The sequence below is a fragment of the Monodon monoceros genome, unplaced genomic scaffold, assembly GCF_005190385.1.
Source record: "Monodon monoceros isolate NGI ecotype Baffin Bay Population unplaced genomic scaffold, NGI_Narwhal_1 Super_Scaffold_1, whole genome shotgun sequence".
NCBI classification, from domain to species: domain Eukaryota; kingdom Metazoa; phylum Chordata; class Mammalia; order Artiodactyla; family Monodontidae; genus Monodon; species Monodon monoceros.
Window position 1 is genome coordinate 44,153,178 of NW_021703765.1, and position 21,501 is coordinate 44,174,678.

General features: G+C 42.9%; 1 protein-coding gene across 1 annotated transcript in view; it reads left to right on the forward strand.

Moving 5' to 3' along the window:
- The first annotated feature begins 338 nt into the window (after positions 1-338).
- The window catches only part of CDH2 (cadherin 2), a 214,749-nt gene continuing 193,586 nt past the window's right edge, over positions 339-21,501 (forward strand). Inside the window, exon 1 of the mRNA XM_029219312.1 lies at positions 339-1,190. Within this exon, the coding sequence (XP_029075145.1) occupies positions 1,131-1,190 (60 nt within the window). The 5' untranslated portion in view covers positions 339-1,130. The remainder of the gene's footprint in view (positions 1,191-21,501) is intronic.

Below are 21,501 nucleotides of genomic sequence, written 5' to 3' on the forward strand. Positions count from 1 at the left end.
GGGGCGGGCGGCTGCCGCGGATCCGGCCGGCTACCGCTGCAGCTTGGTGGCCTCCGATTGGCCACGACGCGGGCGGGGAAGCTCGGCGGAGGAGGGAGGCGGGGGCGAGGGCGGCGGCGGCGCGAGAAGATCCGAGCGGGGAGCGGGCTGCGCAGCCAGGCAGCTCGCGGGGCGGGCGAGCGCGGGGAGAGCGGCGGCGGCAGCTCGCCCTGGTCGCGCTCGCGGAGGACGAGCGGGGCGCGCAGGCGGCGGCGGCGGAGGGGGTTGGGGCGGCGCGCGCGAGTGAGCGGCGCGGGGCGAGAACCGGCGGGCGGGTTCCCGGCGGGCGGGAACCAGCAGGGGCAGCCGCGGCGGTAGCTACGCGGGACGGAAGCCGCGGCGGGAGCGGCCGCGCCGGACCCTGGCCTCACCCCCGCGGGTCGAGGCCAGAGAACAGTCTCCAACTCTCCCAGGGACCGGAAAGGGGAGCCCAGAAGGGGTCCTCAGCCCACACGCAGCGGGGGCGGCGGGACAGCTGCCCTTTGTGGGCGCAGCGCTCACGGCCCGAAGCGCCCTCCCCGCGGCGCTCTCGCCGCCGTCTTCGTCGTGCCGAGCGGCCCTGGAGAGGGGACCCGGAGGAAGCAAAACCCCGAGACCGAAACCTCGCGTTGCGGAGCTCCTGGGGAGTGCCAGCCGCTCTTCTTCCACCTCCGCATCCTCCACCGGCCAAGGTCCCCGCCGCCTGCATCCCTCCTGGCTTCCGCTACGCTTTGGGCAGAGCAGCCGGCGCTGCCACCGCGGACACACACACACATACACACACATACATACACACACATACACACACACTCACACTGACACCCTCACGCGCACGCCCGCCTTCTTCCCCGCCCCCTCCCCAGCTCCTTGATCTCTCGGTCTGTTTTATTACTCGCGTTGCCAGTCCCGCGGACTCCGCGGCCCGCTATTTGTCATCAGCTCTCTCTCCATTGGCGGGGAGCGGGGAGCCGCGGCGAAGGGGGTGGGGTGGGGAGGGGAAGGGAAGGGGGTGGAAACTGCCTGGAGCCGTCTCTCCGCGCCGCTGTTGGTGCTGCCGCCGCTGCTGCCGCCGCCGCCGCCTCCGGCTCCTCGCTCGGCCCCTCTCCGCCTCCATGTGCCGGATAGTGGGAGCGCCGCGGACCCTGCTGCCGCTGCTGGCGGCCCTGCTTCAGGTACGCGGCGGTCCCCGCGGGCCGGGCCGCGGGCGGGGTGGGGCGGGCGGCGCCGGGTCCCTTTGTTCCCCGCGCCGCTGCGGGGCCCGGCTGCGCACCCGGGAAGGGAGTTGCCGCACCAAGCGGGCGGGAGCTGCGCAGACACTAGGCTTGGGCAGGGCGCAAGGGCAGGGCTGCCGGAGCCAGCCGGTCTCCCGCGCCTCTCTTGGCGGGTCCCGAAGGGGCCGATCGCGGGCCCCCTCTGCTCCTGCGGGGTCAGGCGAGCTCGCGGGGCGGGGGGTGTCCCTAGGCAGTAGAAAGGTGAGGTAGGATAGCACTCCGGTTTTGCAGTTTTCTGCGCTTCTCGCCCTTAGCATTGAACTTTGCTCCATTTTTTGTTTATTTATTTCCGCAGGGATGGGTCGCGAGTTTGCTGTAGGAATTCTCACTCTGGTATCTTAGTTACGGGACTTGCTTCCACCCCACCTCACCCTGGCACCCGCGCGCCTCCCGGTGCCCGAGGGCTCCCCCGTCCTATTGTCTTTATCGCAGCTTAGAGTTGCTTCTTATTTTTGTTTTCCTGCCCTCACAATTTTTTTTTTGAGTCGGTGCTACCTGAAAAGAAAACCTCACCCCCTAGCCCCGAAGAGTCTACGCGGGTCGGCGCCTCCGCACCCAGCCCCTGGCCCGCACGCCCCTTATCCCGCCGGGCGGGGAGAAGTTCCGTTACTCGGCTTTTATTCTTCTCCTGTCCGGCTGCCTCTGCCCTGCGTGCGTCTTGGGGGCGCCTTTACTTTTCACGCCTTCGGGAGAGCGCCAGACAGCCTTTCCCTGCAGTCGGTACCGGGAGGCTCCTCCGCGGCAGGAAGCACCTGCTCCAGGCTGGTCGCAGCCTCCCTCCCCACTCCGCGCCGCGGATCCCGAGTCCGGCCGAGCGCCCAACTTTCCCGCGGCGTCCGCCCGGAGGATGTACCGAGGCCCCTCCCGGCTGGCCAGTCGGGTCTTGTGAAGCGACGCCACGCGCCGCGGCTGCGACACCCGCGCTGGGCGGGGTCCGGGCGGGGGTCGTGAGTCTGCCCCCGCGGGCGGCGGGGTCCCCAAGCAGCTGCGGGAGAGGGGCGTGTCCGCCTTCACTTTAGGGCAGGATCTTCAGGGGAATCCGCCTGAAGGGCCCCCAGCGCACCGCCGACGGCTAGGAGTGGCCGGCCGGTGGCCGCTCCAAAAAGTGCGGGCGCGGCTTGGAAGTGCCGCTGCGACCGGGGCGACCGGGGCAGGGACAGATGGTGCGGATCGTCCCTCTCTGTGGTCTGCGTGAGTCAGGGCCTGGCGCGCTCCGGCCGCGGGCGCCGGGGGCTGGATCGGGCTGGCGCCCGCGGTCTCTCACACTCCCTCCCGCCACCCCCTAGAGGGGTGTGGGCCGCGGCTGCGCCGAGCCCTGTCCATGGTGCGCCGGCTCCGCGCTCTCCTCCCCCGGGTCCAGTTCTCCTACTTTCCGGCTTTCTCCCTCCCACTGGCTCCCGGGCCGCCCCGGTCCCGCCGTTCCTTTCTCCTTTCTTGGGTTTCTCCTTTTGTTCTTATCATCTCCAGCTGGTCTTTTTCTTTCCCCTTCCCCCATTCGCCAATCCGCTCCCCCTCCCCCGTCCCCATTCTCTCTCCTGACTCGGGGGTTTCAAAACTGTTAGACATTTTGGCCTCTGCACTTTTGGGGAGTGGATGGAATTTCTCCTAACTTGGGGGAGGAGACCTGCCAGTCACTTGCTAACAAAAGTACCTCCTGTTATAAAACCGCCCTTTATTCTTGGAGCGAACACTCATTATTTCACCTCCTGTCACTTCATTTATTGTTTCTTCTTTTAAAATGGGGTTTATTGAAGAGGTTAGGCTGAATGGGGAAGGAGAAAAGTGCTACTTCAAGTGTTTGAAGTTAAGGGGAAAGCAAGATAAACTTAACCCTGTGGACATCAGATTTTTTTTTAAAAAACAATTATGTCATAGATTAAACAAATCTCACTTTAAAAAACATTATGTTTTGGATATCATGGCATGGTCTGACTTATTTACAGGCAACTTATAACAAGTCCTAAGAGTGTGAGTCCAGCAGTGGATGGTATGCTCACCAACTTTTTGATCTGAAAGTAAGTTTTAATTGAATACTGTGCAGTGAAGTTAGGACAGGAGGAGACGTTTGTTGGTCGCTAATAACATGGGACTAAAGTGTGTACCACTGGAGCAATCTCATTTCCTCTTTGAGTCATCTGCCTTGAAACCAGGTGTGGATTTTGTAGGTCATTTTCTTTTATTTCCTTAAGCATTTTTAAAATATATCATTTATAAACGTCAAATCACGCCCTTCCCTTTTCCATTGTATGTTCTTTCTCAGTTTCTTCCAAGCCAATGTCATGTTGACTTTTATAAACCTCGAAGAAAGGGGAGATTAAAACTTTGTCATCAAGTTTGGGTTATTCACGGGTCCGAGTCAAGCAATAACATTGAGTGGTTTGCAAGGTCATTAGAAGTGGAAGCAGAGCAGTTTATGCAACATGAGTTTTAGGGTTAAGTGCACCTTGTGGATTGTACACACTGAGATTGGAAATGACTTTGTGCTAATGGTCTGCTTTACACACCAGAATAAGACAGATCTATCCGCAAGGTGAAAATGGCCCCTCTGCAGTCATCTGCTATTAAAAGTCTAGGTTTTTGTTTGTTTGTTTGTTCATTTGTTTTCAGGCCAGACTAAGGAGTCACGAGTTTTAGAAAAGAGAATGAGTAGGTTATTAGTGTAGATACGGAGCCGCCTTATTTTTTCAGACCAGTTAAAGAAGAATAATTGAATATTCAAAAGGACTTTATGCCTTTAATTAACTGAAGTGTTCTTTTACTTGGAACACTTCTTTTTTTTCACTTTGAGAGAATCTTTACTAGTTGAGTTATTCTGTTACCTAGATTTACATAATTCTAGTCAATTTTGCATATTATGATATTCAGGTTTAAGATTTTCTCTATTCTTCCTCATTTTAGCTTGAGGCATTAGCATCGTCCTATTTTTTAAAAAAGCAGAATTTGAGCATTAAACTTCACTGATCAAGGGATATCACAAAGTTATGACAAGCTTTCCTTTTAAATTATACAAGTGACTTTCAAATCCTTAAATAGATTTATCATCAGGAATAAAAACCAATTTTACTTTTACTACCCATCCAGTAATGAATAGATTAGAAGCCTGCTTTGTTTTTCTAGTTCACATTTTAATTGCATAGCTGCATTGTTCTAATTTAAATATGTATGGGTTATGAAGCATCAAGGACACCTCCTTAAGGTTCACAGATATTCTAGATTCTTAGTCTTATTGCCTTGGTTCTGCTTTCAACCCTGGATGAGGATGTATGAAAAAAGATGCACAAACCATATGTGATTTTCACCTATTAAGTATAGACTTTCAAGGCATTAATATTCAACACGTGAAATGTGAAAAAAAGCTTTGTTTTAGAATGTGGAAAATCTAGGATACAATAATCATTTTAAGTATAGACCATATATGTATTCACCATGTTTATTTGATTTTCAACAACTTTGTAACAAGTTCCTATGAAAGTAAGAATTAACATAGTTGATGTTCACAGTTTATTCCACTTATGCGTCTCTGCCCTTTTTTAAACTTGTGGCATGTGGCCATTACTAACAGGTGGTGCATTGCACATGTTCTAGGTGTGATTTGAAAAATAATTTGTGTATCCTAAAATATTATAAGCATATTTTAAAATTATATATATACATAAATTAAAATTATATATAATTTTTTAGGCTTTAATTGCAAGTTCAAAATTTACTTACAAAGTAGACTTTCATACCTTCATCAGAGTCTACCCTGACCTTCTTCTAAAAGTTTGAACTGAGATTTTAAGGGGAAATTCTTTTAGATAGTTTGTATTTTTTACGTGTAGAGACTCAATTCTTCTTGGAACAGATTGTTTTGGTGACAGTGTATTGCACCAAACTGTCCTTAATTTCCGTTTTCATTAAAAATCTTCAATTCTTAAATCTGTTGTGCCTCATTAAGCGTTAGGGTTATTAATTGTGAAATGTCAAGACTTAAAGCAACAGTTAATCTTGCTTTAAAACGCCTTCAAAAAAATCCTCATCCCCATCGTGTTTCAAAGGGATAGTCTCAAGTTAGAAGAGTGATTTAAAAAAAAAAATCAGCTGTTATTTAAGAAGTGTAGTGTTTGTATGTACTTTCTATGGTTTTGCCCAAGTTAACATTATTCAAATTCGCTCTTTGGGCTCAAATACAAAAATTAATCAAGTTTAAGCACCGCACAGACTTGTGGTGAATTTCATCAGCCATTTAAAAAATATGATAGATTTGGAATTTGGGTTTTGTTATTTGAGTAATTATTTCACATCTGCCATGAGTACACCTTCTAGAATCTATTTTCAAGTTGGGTTAAGAACTTTAAACTGAAACATAATTTGTACCAACAAATCATTACGCCTCAACATTTCTGTGTTTTCCTTCTACAAATTTATTTTTGTTTGAATTTTTCAGTAAATTATGCCAGTTAATTTGAGCGGATGATAGTCTTTGTGTATTTAACTAAATGTAGATAAGTTTTAAATTAAGCAAACCTATTCATGCCAGGGAGGAAGTATATACAGATAAATATTGTAGTAAGAGCTACATCTTCTGCATATACCAAGTGATGAGTTTAAAGTAGGCAGAAGGTGAATTCAGGATCTAAATGGGACCTTTTGAAAAATTTGAACTAAAAGATTATGATTTGTGTTACAGTCGAGTTTTTAAGCTCTATTTTAGATTATGCGTAAATACTGCTCAGTTTTTCCATCTTACTCTCTTTAGGACCCAGTGTACTTCCTTGTCTGAACTTCCAACTGTACTTACAGCAGGCAGGCTCTTGGGTTGCATATATATGCGCAGTACATATGTTGAGGACTGCTATCTACATGCGTTCCCTGCAACATTTACCACAATTCGGCATGAACTGTCAATTGATAACTTTGTGTGTGTCGTCCAAGGTGGTTTGGGCACAAAGAGTATAATAACTTTGTTCTGTGCAAGTGAGCTGCCCTGACATAGTGTCAAGGTCAAGAGCTAGTGTCAAGGGCAGAAAGCCTGGGGTTCTAATCCGGTCCAGATGTAGTTTAGTCTCTTAAACTCTGCTGACCTCATTTTCCTCAATAATAAAACCTCGGGCCTGGTTGGATTAGTTGATCTCTAAGGGACTTTCTAGTTCTGTGACTCTTGGGCCTGCTTAAAATATCCCCAAATGATTCCTTTTCAAAGACTTTGGAATGACTTTAATAACTAACCTGAAATGCAGAGATTTTTCAGGTATTCAGAGTGATAGAGTATGATTTTTGAGGGCTATTGACAATAGTTTATCATATATGATAGCATATCATTCAGCATTAAGAATATAGCTCTTTTGGATGGACCTAGAGATTATCATATGAAGTGAAATAAGTCAGACAGAGAAAGACAAATATATGATATCACGTATATGTGGAACCTAAAAAAATGCAAATGAACTTATTTGCAAAACAGAAATAGACTCACAGACATAGAAAATAAATTTATGGTTACCAAAGGCAAAAGGGGGGAGAGATAAATTAGGAGTTTGGGATTAACATAAACACACTACTATTTATAAAATAGATAAACAACAAGGACCTGCTATATAGCACAGGGGACTATATTCAGTAGCTTGTAATAACCTATTAAGGAAAAGAATCTGAAGAAGAACTTATATACATATATATATATGTATGTATGTTTAACTGAATCACTTTGCTGTATACCTGAACTAACACAACATTGTAAATTAACAATAAATAATAGTTCTTTTTTAAAAAAGAATATGGCCTCTTGACCTAGCAAGTTCTTCTCTAGTCATTTTTACAGATATGTCTGTATTCATGATGTATGCATGATGTATATATTTACACATACAGGGATTTGCATTGAAGCATTGTTTATAATTACAAAAGATCAGATTAGATGGTCTCTGAAAGTCCGGTAGGGACTGATTTAATAAATTATGGAGTAATGTGCAGTCAGATTTGAGAACCCCTGCTGTGCGGAACAAAACATTTTAGTTCCACTTACAGTTCAAGAAAATTATTGTTAAACCACCTAATGTTTTAGCACAATCACTAGGTATCTACCTAGAAAAGCTTCAGGGAAGGACAGCCAAAATCATCAGTGGGATTTCAAGGCCTCTGAATGAAGAGGAATTGGACATAGACCACAGAGAGAAGCTATAACTGAAGAACAGAAAATCAAGGAGAGTAGAAACAAGATGAAGATGACATACACTAACACTAGAACATCCTAAAGTTGGGTTGAGAACAACCCGTAGCAGGCTGAGCTTATAAGTAAGTCCAAGGAAAATTGGCTAAATTTAATGGGTAGTTATGTAATAGATAGTTTGCATGTTGTATCATGGAATGACCACACTGTGCTGAGTTATCTGTGCCCGAGAGATTATACTAGTTGGTTAAACCATTAAGATATTTCTTACATTCTCTTGACTGATTGAATATTTAATTTTTCACCTGTTCTGATAGTGAAAAGGTAGCCTAAAGTGGACCTTACTAGTACCTAGAACTTGAGATGCAGAAGAGTGTTTAGTATTAGAATCGGATGTTTTGGTCTACAGCCTCAATTAAGTAAGATATTTAACTTTCTCAGGTAGCATTGGGAGAATTAGTGGTGTAATGCTTTTAAAACAGCTTGAGTCATTTAAAAGGAGGTGTTATTATAAACATAATATGGCATTCATAATCCAGTAACTTGGAGAAGCATTTGATCCATGATCTGTTCTTAGATTTTCTTTTGCAAAATATACCTACCTATACTAAAAATAAATAAATAAATCCTGGAATAATAGTGTACTTCTGTACTACTACATACTGTTATTTTAATATTGTTTTTTATGTTAATTTAAAAAATTAACTTGACCATAGCATACTTATGTACGACCATATAGTTTTATATATTTATGGTCTTACTTTTAATGTTTGTTTTTGTGTTTTTTAAAAAATTGTACTTGACCATCATAATTTAAAACATTCATGTGGCGTTTCCCCACCCCCATTCTGTATATAATTTAGTGTTTTGGTGGATTAAGGAATTAGTAAAAAAAAAAAATAAAAAATTAAAGGATCATAATTTGGAATCTTTATTATTCCAGAAATTATTGGAACTAGAAATGTGAAATGACTCTCTTTATCCTCATTATTATAATAAATTTTGAGTTTATTCAACTTTCTTCTGTTGCATTAAATATCAAAATTTGTAAAATTCTGGCAAAGGGAAATCTAAATTGTAGGGACAGGAAATAGTTTAGTGGTTTCTGGGGCTGGATATGGATGGAGACAAGAGATTGGTTACAAAGGGGCATGAGGGAATTTTGTGGGTGACAGGAATGCTCTAGAACTTGACGGTGGTGGTTAGGTGAATGTATAATTTTTGAAACTCACTGAACTATACTCTTAAAATGGATGCATTTTATTGTATGTAAATTATGCCACAATAAAATTGGTTAAAATATAAATGACAATTCACACATTAAAAAAAAAAAGTATCGAATTTCGTATTACTGCTTCCAGTAAGGATTCTAAGGAATGCCCTTTCAGTGTTTTTTTTTCCCATATGCAGTTCTAAGACATTTCACAATTTATTTTATTTTTAGTAATAATCAGTAGGTCATTCATGTAAGTCAGAAGCGCACACACGCCAGATAAAACTATTTGAAACTTTAGATATTTGCAGTCATCTCTTCAAATATTTTTTTTAAAACCAACGTCTGGTAGTACTAAACCTTAAAAATGAAATAAGTTTAATTGTAGGGAAGGAAATTAACATGTTACCTCAGTTAATTATTTCTATAACCTTGTAACATAGGTGGTTTTATTTCCATTTTAGAGACTATCAAAGAGGGAGTCAGGCAGTCTGAGTATTTATTGTGAGAATCCATAGTAGAACCATATCTGGTTATAGCAGAGTTAAGCCTGACTGCAAAGCCCAAGGTGTTTTCCCTCCACCAGGCTGGGACCCTTTTAATATGATATTCAGGGAATGAATATCGAATTAGAGGGAAATTTCAATTCCTCACTAATGAGTTTATAAGGTTTTTGTAAAGTAGTTAACTTTTGAGTTACATTCTCTATTTAATTTTGGCCTTAAATAGTTTGATTTATTTTGGCATCTGAAACCAAAATTTAATGCTTGGTTAAGATTTTCATTCTTTTTTTTTTTTTTTTTTTTTAATATGTTCCCTTAGAGAAAGAAGAAAAAAAACTTAGGTAAATGATTCATAATCAGTTTTCTAATGTTCTTCAGATTGTCTTGATCAACAAATAATGTGTTGGTAAGTACTCAAAAAATATCTTTTTGTGAATCCTGGAATTTAAAATACTTTCTAAGAGCCAAGAAAGCCTCAGGCTACGCATGGTTGTTTTTGTTTTTTGGGTTTTTTTTTTTTTTGAAACTGTGTTTTTTCAGTGTTCTTTTCTGTAAAAGTAAATTCAAGAGATTCTGTCATTGTGTTCAAACATTTTAATGTTTAATGGCACATTTTCCGTGTTTGAATAATTTGAATTACTTCTCCCACAAATGAAATCAGTTGACATCTTTTAAAAATACATACATCCACATCTACAACAGGTTTTTGTGTGACTGTTTTGTGGCATGACTGAGTACACGCTGATTTGTTTGCTGCCCAGAAAGCCTAGAACTATTTTGTTTGTAACTTGACCTATCGTTGGTGGGTGGATACACTTGGCTTGACTATAATAGCAAACAAAATGTCTCTTAGTTGGTTGGGGAGCTGTTAAGCGAACTCTGAAATAAATCACTTAAAAAACATTAAACTTATTAAGTTAAAGGCTATGATTTAATCCCTATGCTTAACACAAATCTTTTAATAAATCAGAGGCTGTGACTACTTTAATTTTTTTTCTTTTGTTGTCTTAATTGGTTAACACAACAGTTCAAAGTCTGCAGTTTGTTCTTTATGGCTTTCTGGTCCAGTTAGTAAAGAAAAGTGTGTTCTGTGCAACCAAAATATTAGTCTTTCACAGCTCCTTTGGTATACACCCCCACAAGAGCAACTCCAAGATTGGGTTCTCATGTCTTGCTTCTCATATTATATTTCAGGAAATTCAAAATTTAAATTTCACACACACACACACACTCACTCTTTACGAAAGTATCAAATGTATACGGGACAGTGCACGTATAAGTGGATAGCCTGCTGAGTGTTCATTAATTGATCATAGTATTTAATCAGCACCCAGTCAAGACGCAGCATCCCAGGGGTACCCTCTCCAATTTGAGCCATCTCTTCAATGGTTACTATTTACTTGACTTCTAATAGCATATATCAGTTTAGCTTATTCCCATACTTTATGAAGTCATACACTGTACGCCGTTTTGTAGCTGGCATCTTTCACTCAATTTGTAGAATCATCTGTATATTTGTATCTTATATATTTTTTAATAGTCACAAAATTAGGAAAGGCTCATGGACTCTATAGAAGGATCTGGGGGATTAAGGAAGGTGAAAACTGAGTTAAAAACAAAAATAAAAACAGGCTGTTTCATTGCAGCTAAAGGTCACTTCAGTGTTTATGGTGTCAAACCACGAAACACCTTTTGTGGATTTTCCTACCTAGATATCTTCTTCTTTAGTTCTGGTAAATTGGCAATATTGTTCACCAAAAACCAAAGACATTTGGAATTTAGTAAGGTATAGCTTTTCTTGCCCTTCCCTAATATCAGAAGGAGGATGGAGACAAAGCACTAAACATCTTTTTGACTTGAAGTCTTAAAGCAGAAGGTTTGGGTGTTAAGACTAATCTTTTCAGTGATGCTTCTTAATACTTTCCTGAGCTTCCTAGTGACCCACTTCTCAATGAGGCCCTACCCAGATTTGTTTTTAATTAATTTTTATTGGAGTATAGTTGCTTTGCAATGTTGTGTTAGTTTCTACTGTACAGCAAAATGAATCAGCCATACATATATATTTATCCCCTTTTTGGATTTCTTTCCCATCTAGGTCACCACAGTGCATTAAGTAGAGTTCCCTGTGCTATACAGTATGTTCTCATCAATTATGTTTTATACATAGTATCAAGATTTGTTTTTAATTTAAAAAAGGTTAAGTTGGGGGTTACAATACCACACACTGCTAGTTTTCCGGCTGGTCAGTGCATCTTTGCGTATAGTTGATCCTCTTTTGTGTTTGTGTAGCTTTTTTAAATATCTGAGAGGTTGCCATGAAGGATGCAGAGCGCCATGCTTGTCCCAAGCTTTCTTTCTGAGGGCCTTTTCTCTCCATTTATAATACATGTTGAGTAGAGCTAGAATCTAGGTGGAGGATTCCATGCATAAGGATAAGGACTAAGGAATCCATATCCAGAGGGAATGGCCCACCAAGGGTCTGTTTTTTTTCAAGGCAGCTCTAATTCATTTATGTTTGTACATGAGTGGACTTCACAATATTTAGAAAGATTGTACTCTTATGTGGCTTTAGCTTATTGATATCTAATTGGTATTTCACTTGTGTTCCGCCCTTACACATAGTTTTCTACCATAAAAGCAATTGTTTACATACAGTGTTTGTGTTTTCAGCATTAAATTTTATTTACAGTTCGGTCTTTTTTGTTTGACAGATAGCTAAGAACATTTGGGGAGAATCGCATAACCATTGATTTAATTTACCATCTGATTTATAGCTAAGTGCCTTGTAAATGAAGCTGAATTAAATCCATGATTTGGTTTATGGTCTTTCCCTTTATTTGAGGCTGTCTCAATGGAGCTTTGTTTAAAAGGGGGATAGTGGGATATTTGAATGTAGGTAACAACGGATTATGTGTAGATAGCTTATAACATTTTATGGCCTAGAATAAAAGCATTTTGGAAAACAGGTTACTTTTTTTAGTGTTTGTGTATGTAATGGATTTGTTAAGAATCGTCAAGACTCTGATATCTTATTTTCTGAAGTCTTGGTTCTTCATAATTAAAATAAATAATATATAATAATATACATAACATGTAATATGTATTATATATTATATATAAGTTGTATATATTGGAATAAAATTATATATAATAAGTTAAATATATATACATATGGTGTGTTTCTGGAATACTGCTTTGGTGGGTATGCCAAGATACAAATTGAGACTGTCCACCTCCAAACACAGTCTTCTCAAACATCATGCTGTATCAAATTGTATTTACCTCTTTATATTTCCACATTGAGATATTTTGCTTATCTGAAATTTACTTTTGTATTTGGTATGAAATAGGAGGTCTTTTTTTTTTTTTTTTTTTTTTTTTTTTTTTTTTGCGGTACGCGGGCCTCTCACTGTTGTGGCCGCTCCCATTGCGGAGCACAGGCTCCGGACGCGCAGGCTCAGCGGCCATGGCTCACGGGCCCAGCTGCTCCGCGGCATGTGGGATCTTCCCGGACCGGGGCACGAATCCGTATCCCCTAAATCGGCAGGCGCCGACTGTCAACCACAGCGCCACCAGGGAAGCCCCGAAATAGGAGGTCTTAACATGTGGGTAGCTGTCATTTGTCAAAGAAAACTTATGGTTTTTCTAAACAAATGCTTCCTCTATTAAGTACAGATTGCCATAGGCTTCTGGATGTCCTTTTTTCTCTCTCCAATTGTGCTGATTGCCTAGTGAGGCAGTGTGCACAATGGTTAAGAATGTTGGCTCTGGAGCAGGACGACCTGTTTGGGGCCCTGGTTTTGACACTTGGCTGTTGTGTGAACTTGGACAGCATGTGTGGCGTTTCTATCACGCAGGATGTCTGTTTGTAAAATGGGGGTAATAAGTAGTATCTGTCATAAGGTTGTTAGGAAGAGTAGGTGGGTTAATGTATATACATCATTTAGAAAAGTGCTTTCATATGGTAAACAAGATGTAAGATCTTTAACTGAAGATTTGGGGGTATAATCATTACCCTCGTTTTACACGAACATAATCAAGGGGTAATTTAATTGTTTGAATAAGTTTGAGTACTTGGTACGTTCGAAGCTCTGTTCTGTGTTCAGTGTTCCAGGGGGATAACTTGTCCTTCTGCATGGAATGCTGCCAGTGCCCCTTAGATGGCATGCGGAAGCCACAATTGAAGGGCGCATATTTTAACATTCCTCCTTTAATTCTAACAGATGTTGTCTAGGCTGATACAATTAGGGAAAGGGATGAATATATATAGAGTGTCATTCTGTCAGCAATTTGATTTGGGAATTACAGGTAATCAAACAGGAGCTATTCTGGTGTCTTCGTAGGTCTGTCTCTTTGCTTCTGTGATTTAATTCTTTAATGTTCTTTTATGGACACAAGCATGCGTGTGTGTGTGTGTGTGTGTGTGTGTGTGTGTGTGTTGTTTTGAGACTAGCCTGCAACCAGAGTAGGTTACTTAGTCTCTGAATGTTTTTAACATAATCATGAGGACCCAGCAGAGAGGAGAGGGTTGAGGGTAGTCTTATCATACTGGTTGATGCCAGTACAGAATCTGCAAAAACAGAGTGAAGGTAGATTCATTGTTCTTGTAGATGTTGATGATTTATTGATGATTAGATGCAAGAAATGTTACATTTAACTTAGTTTCATTCTATCTTAATAATATTGCATTATTTTTGAGTAATTACTATGTGCAGGCACTGTTAAGTACTTTACATTTATTAACTCATTTAATTTGCAAAAAAATTTTACTCAATTACGTATGAGGACACCAAAGTACAGATAGGTTAAACTGAGGTGCCCAAAGTTATTTTGTTAAGTGATGGAGCTAGGATTCAAATGCCAGCAGCCTGATGTCGGAGCCTGTGTTCCTAGGTTTGATATTTATTTGAATGTAGGTAAAAAAATTAAGGCAGGATAGACTTTTTAAAACAGCTTTTTCCATTGTAAAATGTGGTACATGTAGAGGAGTATATAAAGCATATATGCAGTTTAAACAATAATTAAAGTTTACAAAATATGTCCATACAACTACCAGACATCTTGAGAAATAGAATATTACCAGTGCCTTGAAAGTCTCCAGAGTACTGTTCCCATTTCCCTCCTTCCTCCCAGATGTAACTGTTATCTTCATTTTTGTGATAATTATTCATCGATTTTCTTTATAGTTTTATCATCTATGTATATATTCCTTTTATATATGTGTAAATGTATATATAGAGATGTTTATATAAATGTGTCTTTATCATGCATATATGTGTAAATGTACCATGTATACGTGTGTATGTATGTGTATGTGTGTATGTATACACAAATGTGTGTATATATATATATAATATATTTTTTGTGATTCCTTCTTCTCAGTATTATGTCCGTAAGATTCATTCAACTGAGTCGTGTAGCTATAATGTATGCATTTTCACTGCTCTAGAGCACTGCATGCTATAAATACGGTACAATTTACTTACTCAGTTTATTGCTGATGGACTGTGTGTCTGGTTTCAGAATTTTGCTGCTGCAGACATTCCTGTACATGCCACCTGGTCATAAGTGCCAGGGATACTCTAGGGCTGCATTTCCCAAATTTTAGCTTATATAAAAATCACCTAAAGATTGTTAAACAGATTCCTGGCCCGATCCCCTGAGCTCCTGATTCAGTACATCTCCAGCAAGCTCCCAGTGATGGAATGCTGGTCTGCTCTGGGGTATGTCCCAAGGAGCAGGATTGCTGGGTTACAAGTTATGTGCCTGTTCTTCGTTACCAGCTACTGCAAGAGTTGTTCTCCAGCTGCTCCACCAGCACCATGTACATACTTTTCTTTTTTCATAATCTTAGTATACATACTCTAGTTAAGCTTTAGAATTTTTAACGACCTGGTGGACTGCATAATGGTATCTCTTTTTGGTTTCAATTTGTATTCTTTTGGTTACTAACACGATGGAGATTGTTTTTATATATGTTCCGGCCTTTCGTCTTCCTTGCGGTGTCTGCAGAGCCCTAGTCCATGGAATGAAGTTTGTAACTCGTCTGTAGCTTGGCCTTGCTATTTGTTGCCCATTCTCTTTGCCTAACGTTTTCAGTCATGGTTTGTATAGTATCTTTCCAAGGAGTGTGAGCCTTCTGGAAAGCTCACTCGTGATTAAATCTATTATTTGTGGAGTGCTTACTATGTTCCAGGCCAAGCAGGCTGCCTGCATTGTCTTATGTAATCCTCACCTCAGCCTCCTGAGATAAGTTGGCATCATTATCATCATCCATTTTACAAAAGTCTGAATGCAGCCTGGCTTAACCCAAAGGCACACCTCTAGGAACCTCCCAGGGTTTGAGTATTTCTTCCCCCCTGGTAACAATCAGGTCCTTGGAAGTCTCCAAGAGCTGACCCAGTGGGAGCAAGATAAGTCTTTGTATTCAAGATTTTGTAGGATTGCAGCCTGGAGGAGAATTTGGACTCTAGAATGAAGACTTCAAGGATCTCAATTCCAGGGAGCAACCTTTGGCCTTATGAATGGGAAAATCTAACACTGAGCCAGTATTAGGCTAGGCTGCTGTGGAAGTAGGTGATTTCTGTCTCTGGCCAAACAACCCCTAGTGGTGATTTTAAGAGATGCAGGTAACTGATTGGTTGACAGTGCTGTGACTTGCCCTGTTTTTCCTGACCTCAAGCCAGCTTGGCCCTGAACTGTAGACACCCAGCAATGCAGAGGCACATGTGATTCTCTGTTCCCAGGACTTGGGCGTCCCCGAGCACTTGAAGAGACTTGGTTGTCTGCTCTCAGACCCTCAGTGTCCAGCCATCCTAGTGGTCTTGTGGCCCTGCTGGCGGTCTCAGGATGTTATTTGGCCTGGCTTCTTTTTGATCTTCAGCCTTGGCCTCTGAGTATTCAGTAATGTTGAGACCTTGTTGGTAATTTTGTTGTCTTTGAAGAGACCTAATAAATAGTGCTTCTTATCCATCTAAGTTCTGGATGAATAAGACAAAAGAGTCAGCAGATAAAGAACCACAATACAACCTTTATTACTGAGAAGGACGAGGGTAGAACATACATAGGTCGCTGAATTAATTCCCCCCACCTACACCCGCCTCCCATCTTTAATGGTGCTGGATGAGAGCCAGCTTCCCACCTAGGGATCCTGCTGTTTTAAGGTCATCTACAGCATAGCAACATTTGCACTGTGGAAGGAGGCTGGGCTCCCAACAGAAAAGAGGTGAGGAAGGGACCAGACTCTGTGTGCCCAGTCGTTTCATCCAAACTGACCAGAAAGGTTGACAGAGGTTGGGGGGTGGGTGGAGGTGGGACGTTGCTCGTGTAGCTCTATATGGAAGGAGGGAGTAAGGGTTCCGCTAAGCCTTCCGCAGTTTGCATTAACCATTGAGTTTATTATGTTCTTACCCATCAAGTGTGTGCTCATCCCAAAGAGTGGCAGTCACCCTCAGAGGGAGAGATGGACTCTCTCAGGACAATCTTGCTCCCAACTTCATGAAATCCTGGACGATCAATAGCTTTACTTTATAAAGAGTCCTCAAGTCTAATGCGGCACGCAAGATGGTCACAGCAGCGCGGGCACGTCTCGGAAATACTGTGTGTTAGATTCCAGAGCAGTGTGATAAAGCAAATACCGTAGTAAATGGAGTCACAAATTTTTTGGTTTCCTAGTGCATATAAAAGTTCTGTGTACACTGTACTGTGGTCTTTTAAGTGTGCAATAGCATTATGTCTACAAACGCAATGTACATGCCTTCATCAAAAAAGACTTCAGGGCTTCCCTGGTGGCGCAGTGGTTGAGAGTCTGCCTGCAGATGCAGGGGACACGGGTTCGTTCCCCGGTCCGGGAAGATCCCACATGCCGTGGAGCGGCTGGGCCCGTGAGCCATGGCCGCTGAGCCTGCGCGTCCGGAGCCTGTGCTCTGCCACAGGAGAGGCTGCAACAGTGAGAGGCCCGCGTACAGCAAAAAAAAAGACTTTATTGCTAAAAAATGCTAACCGTCACCTGACAATGCACAGTTGCCACAAACCTTCCGTTTGTAAAAAAATCAGTACCTGCAGAGTGCAGTAAAGCTGCGTATGCCTGTAGCTGTGCAGCCTACAAAGTTGGAAAGCAAACCGATCCTGATCCTAGGAGAGTTTTTCTAGGCGACATTATGACCCCAGAGCCTGTTCTTAAATGTCCCAAAGACCATGATAGGAAGCGGGTGACATCTGAGGGAAGGACTCACCATGGGTGGCAAGAACCTTCCCTGGTTGAGTCTTCCCCCAATGCTAATGGGGCTAATAAGCCTCTTGTCTGTAAGTTGTGACCTTTGAACTAAACACAGAGGTCAAAGGGGAAATGGAGGCTTACAGAGACAGAATATGCTGGACGAGAAGGAAGGGCACCTCCAAAAAGATGGGGATCGCCACCGGGGGTATTTCTGAACCTTGGACATAGGTGGCAGTATCTCAAATGCCAGCTTCCTGAAAGAAAACCCAGAAGGCACAGGTGGATCCCCTCCCCCTGGATAAATACAGAATGCTAAATTTAACCCCCCACAGGGAGCCTCTCCCAGATGAATTTTGATTTGCAACCAGCACATTCAAACCTTCTACCTGGCCTTCCCCTGTGAGCCCCTTGAGGCTGTCAGCCCGCCACTGTCCCCAGCGTGGGCTCTGTTGGGTAGATGACTGGGGGGATGCACTGTCTTGGGAGCAGGTGTTTTCTGTCTCTCACCACTTGCTGTGGGGTTGCTTTGGCCAAAAAAGGCCATCTGCAGGGGAAGATTTCTCCTTCGTTTATAAAGATCAGTCCAGACTGCTTGGTGGAGGCTGGCCCTTGAGCCTGTGGTCAGGTTACAAGAAGCCAAGATGTGCCTTCTTTGGCCTCCGAATGCAGAGCAGAATTAGAGGCAGACAATCCAGTGCCGCCCTCCTAGACCTGTCATTCATAATTTGAAGTGAGAACCTCCACAAGGCTCTTGAGTTCACTGCCATTTAAAAATAGCAAATATTGTTCTGCTCACTAGTCTTTAGGCAGGAGATGTTGAAATAATCCCCTTTTTCTGTGCCTCAGCTGTCTCTGCTCATTCACGGGCACCCCCAGGAGTCCTGAGCTGCCTCAGACCTTTACCAAGCCCATGCTGCTACGGCCCTCACCCAAAGGCCTTTGCCATTTGGCTGTGGTCACCGTGTGGCCTGTCTCCTTGGTCCATGGCCTTCCCTGAAGTCCACCGTCTTTGCTCTGGGGCCTACCTCTGTAAACAAGCACTTTCCTAGAGAATAACCACCGTAAGTTGTGGTCACACATCAAGATCAATACCCTGTGGTTTAGGAACGAAAGCCTGTTGATGTTAAAAGCTACCTGCCCAACTATAAAAACCCACCACACTGCACAATCAAGACTACAAACCGCCAAGCTGAAAAACAGGCAGAGCCCTAGGAAAGCACCCTTTCTCCCCTGCCCAGAGCCCCAGTACCTCCAGGACTGTTTTCCTCCCCAGCACTGGATTCCTTTTTTTATTAGTTCTCAAAGTCTCCAGAGAGTACACCAAATGCCTAAGTCTTTGAAGGGGCCCAATAAATGGGACCTCTCCTCCCTGAACCAGGTTCTGAACAGAGTGAAGTAGAAGCCATAAGAGTCAACAGTTAGGAAAGGAAAATCTCACCATGGTTCTGGTGAGATCTGGGCTGGAAGGCATGGCCTTTATCCATGGGCTTGTCTGTTGCCAATATGGAATCCCAGAATTCCATAGACAAGCTCACTCAGTTGCAGGTGGTGCTGCCCCCCACCTACAAGTGCTGCGGGGGATCCGTGAGCTCCCAGCGTGGAAAATGAGATCACCACGCTTGTTCTCTGTGGGCCTGCGACTCCCAGGTGGGAGGAGTAGGGGGCAGAGCCGGGAACCAGGTGCCGAGATGTTATTTCGAATTCAGCCTTCAGATAAGTTCAGTTCATCCCTCTTCTCTCTGGGGTAGAAGTTCACACATTTCTTGGTCTCAGGGCCCTTTTACACTCTTAAAAATCATTAAGCGCCCTAATGAGTTTCTATAATGTGGGTAATATCTACCGTTGTTTAGCATATTAGAAATTAAACTGAGGAAGTTGTATGGTATTGATTTAATTCATTTAAAAGTATTAAACCCATTATGTAACACAAATACCAATTTTTATGAAAAATAACTATATTTTCCAAAGCAGAACAACGAAATTAGTAGGAAGAGTAGCATTGTGCTTTTGTATTTTTGCACATCTCCATGTCTGACTTAGTAGAAGACAGTGGGTTTCCTGTATCTGCTTCTGCGTTTACTCTGTGAAGGTATGACACATCACTCACCCTTTGGAAAACTCCACTTGACACTCGTGAGAGAATGCGAGTGGAAAGGATAAGAATATTGTTATATTATGGAAGTAGTTTTGCCTTTTCAGTTCCCCTGGAAGGATCTTGGGGACCCATAGGGATCCCGAGACCACACTTTGAGAACTGCTGTTCAGTCTGACTGACAGGTGGAGTGGAAACAGATGAGAGTATTAGAAAAGCAGAGTTCCTTCCACACGGAAAGAAGCTTCGAGAAGGGAAGATGCACTCCCCCTCTACAGGTTATACAGTGCAATTGTCCAAATGCCAGACTTAAACTACTCAAGATAACCATAGGTGGAAGAAATGCTAGTCTTCAGTCCCCCCGAGTTGAACCTGGAACTGGTGACATTAGCCCTGTAACCTGTGGGTTAGCATGCAGGACTGGTGCGCTGGCTTCTTCCTGGCTTAACCTAGAGCACCGCCGGGCAGGGTGCTGCTTTGGGAGCAGGTTCAGGAACGGCTTGGAACTCTGACGTTATTGACAGAGCCCTCTTCATGGCAGCACATTTCTGGAGGCTGTGCTGGGAATGTGATTTTCTCACAAGAATAATGGTATAATTGTCTTGATAATTATCTCATCAAGGACTCAGAATGAGATAAATCATCACCATGGCCAGCTATTCAGATTAAATCAGAGTTACAGGCACTAGAAGCATTGGTAACCATTTTTAAAAAGTGAAGTCATGTTCCAGGTTTTATGAAACACACGTAATTGTACATGAAGACCAAGGAGTGTGGGGTACAGAAAGTGTACAAAGAGTCTATCACAGGCTGTAATTAAGCCCTCATCGATATATCACCTACTGAAAATGAATATACTCTCCATGGTGGGTATTTACTGATAATTTTCCATGTGTGCTTTTAGAAGAGTTTGGGGTTGGTTATGGTGGAGGCCGGGTAGGGCGGGGAGTGGGGTGACTTAAAAAACAAGATGTTTATAAAAGTTTGACCTGATGTCTTCTCTCCGTTTTTTTCACATGGTGAACAGAAACACTGTAATTATTCTGTTAACGTATATCACAGTCATATTTGAGAATCATATTTTAGGAAAAAATTCACAATGGCAGCAGGTAGATTTGTCACTTGGTTTTAATTCTTATAGGACAATTTCCAGCCCTTAGCCAATGTCTGAGGATGCTTCCTGATGGTTTGTTTGTGTGTGTGTGTGTGTATGAGATGGGGCAGTGGCTAACAGTGGTCCCCAAAGCCTTTTGGTGTAGGTTTGAATATCATCCCTAAATTGACTAGCTAAATGACTCATGGCGATTTCCCTTCAGTTTGCTTCCTTGCCTGCGAAACAGCAGTAGTAATAGTACCTACCTTGTAGGGTTGTTGTGAAGATTGTTGAGATATATGCATGGAAAGCATTGTAGCACCGTTCCTAGGCACTCGATAAATATTAGCAATCACCAACATTCAGTGTATTTAGTTAATTTCCAAGTTGATTATAGCCACAGTCTGATGCTACGTACTCTACTACTTGATGGCATTTTGAACCTTGTGTAAAAGCATGTTGCAGTCTCTGCTGAGTGTAATGAGTTGATGGGGCAAAATCAATCAAAGCCAGGATTGGCCACGTCTACTGGAATTGCTGTAAGCACTTCTGGAACTTTCAGTGGCAGTTTAATTGCATAACTGCCTGAGCCACTGTCTCAGGATTGTGTTATACTTCTATAAGCCGAGTCAATCTGTAGGTGTAGTGTTGCTACCCCTGACGTTAAACATCCAGATGCTTATTGTAAACTCCTGTCTATCTTTTGAGACTCCACTCCACAAAGTCTTGATGCCTAGGAAGCCTCCCCTCACAGGGGCTGAAGAGATCAGCGACTGCACAGACCTCTGTGGACTTGACTTGCTACATGTTTGTATATGGTCCTAAGGTCTGATAGGTTCAACTCCTGAGAAGTCCACACTCTAAACTGCATCTCCGATGAGGCACTCTGATTTTTGTCTGTCAAGCGTTTGTTCTGCAGTGCTGTCTTCCAGCTCAGAGTTCAAG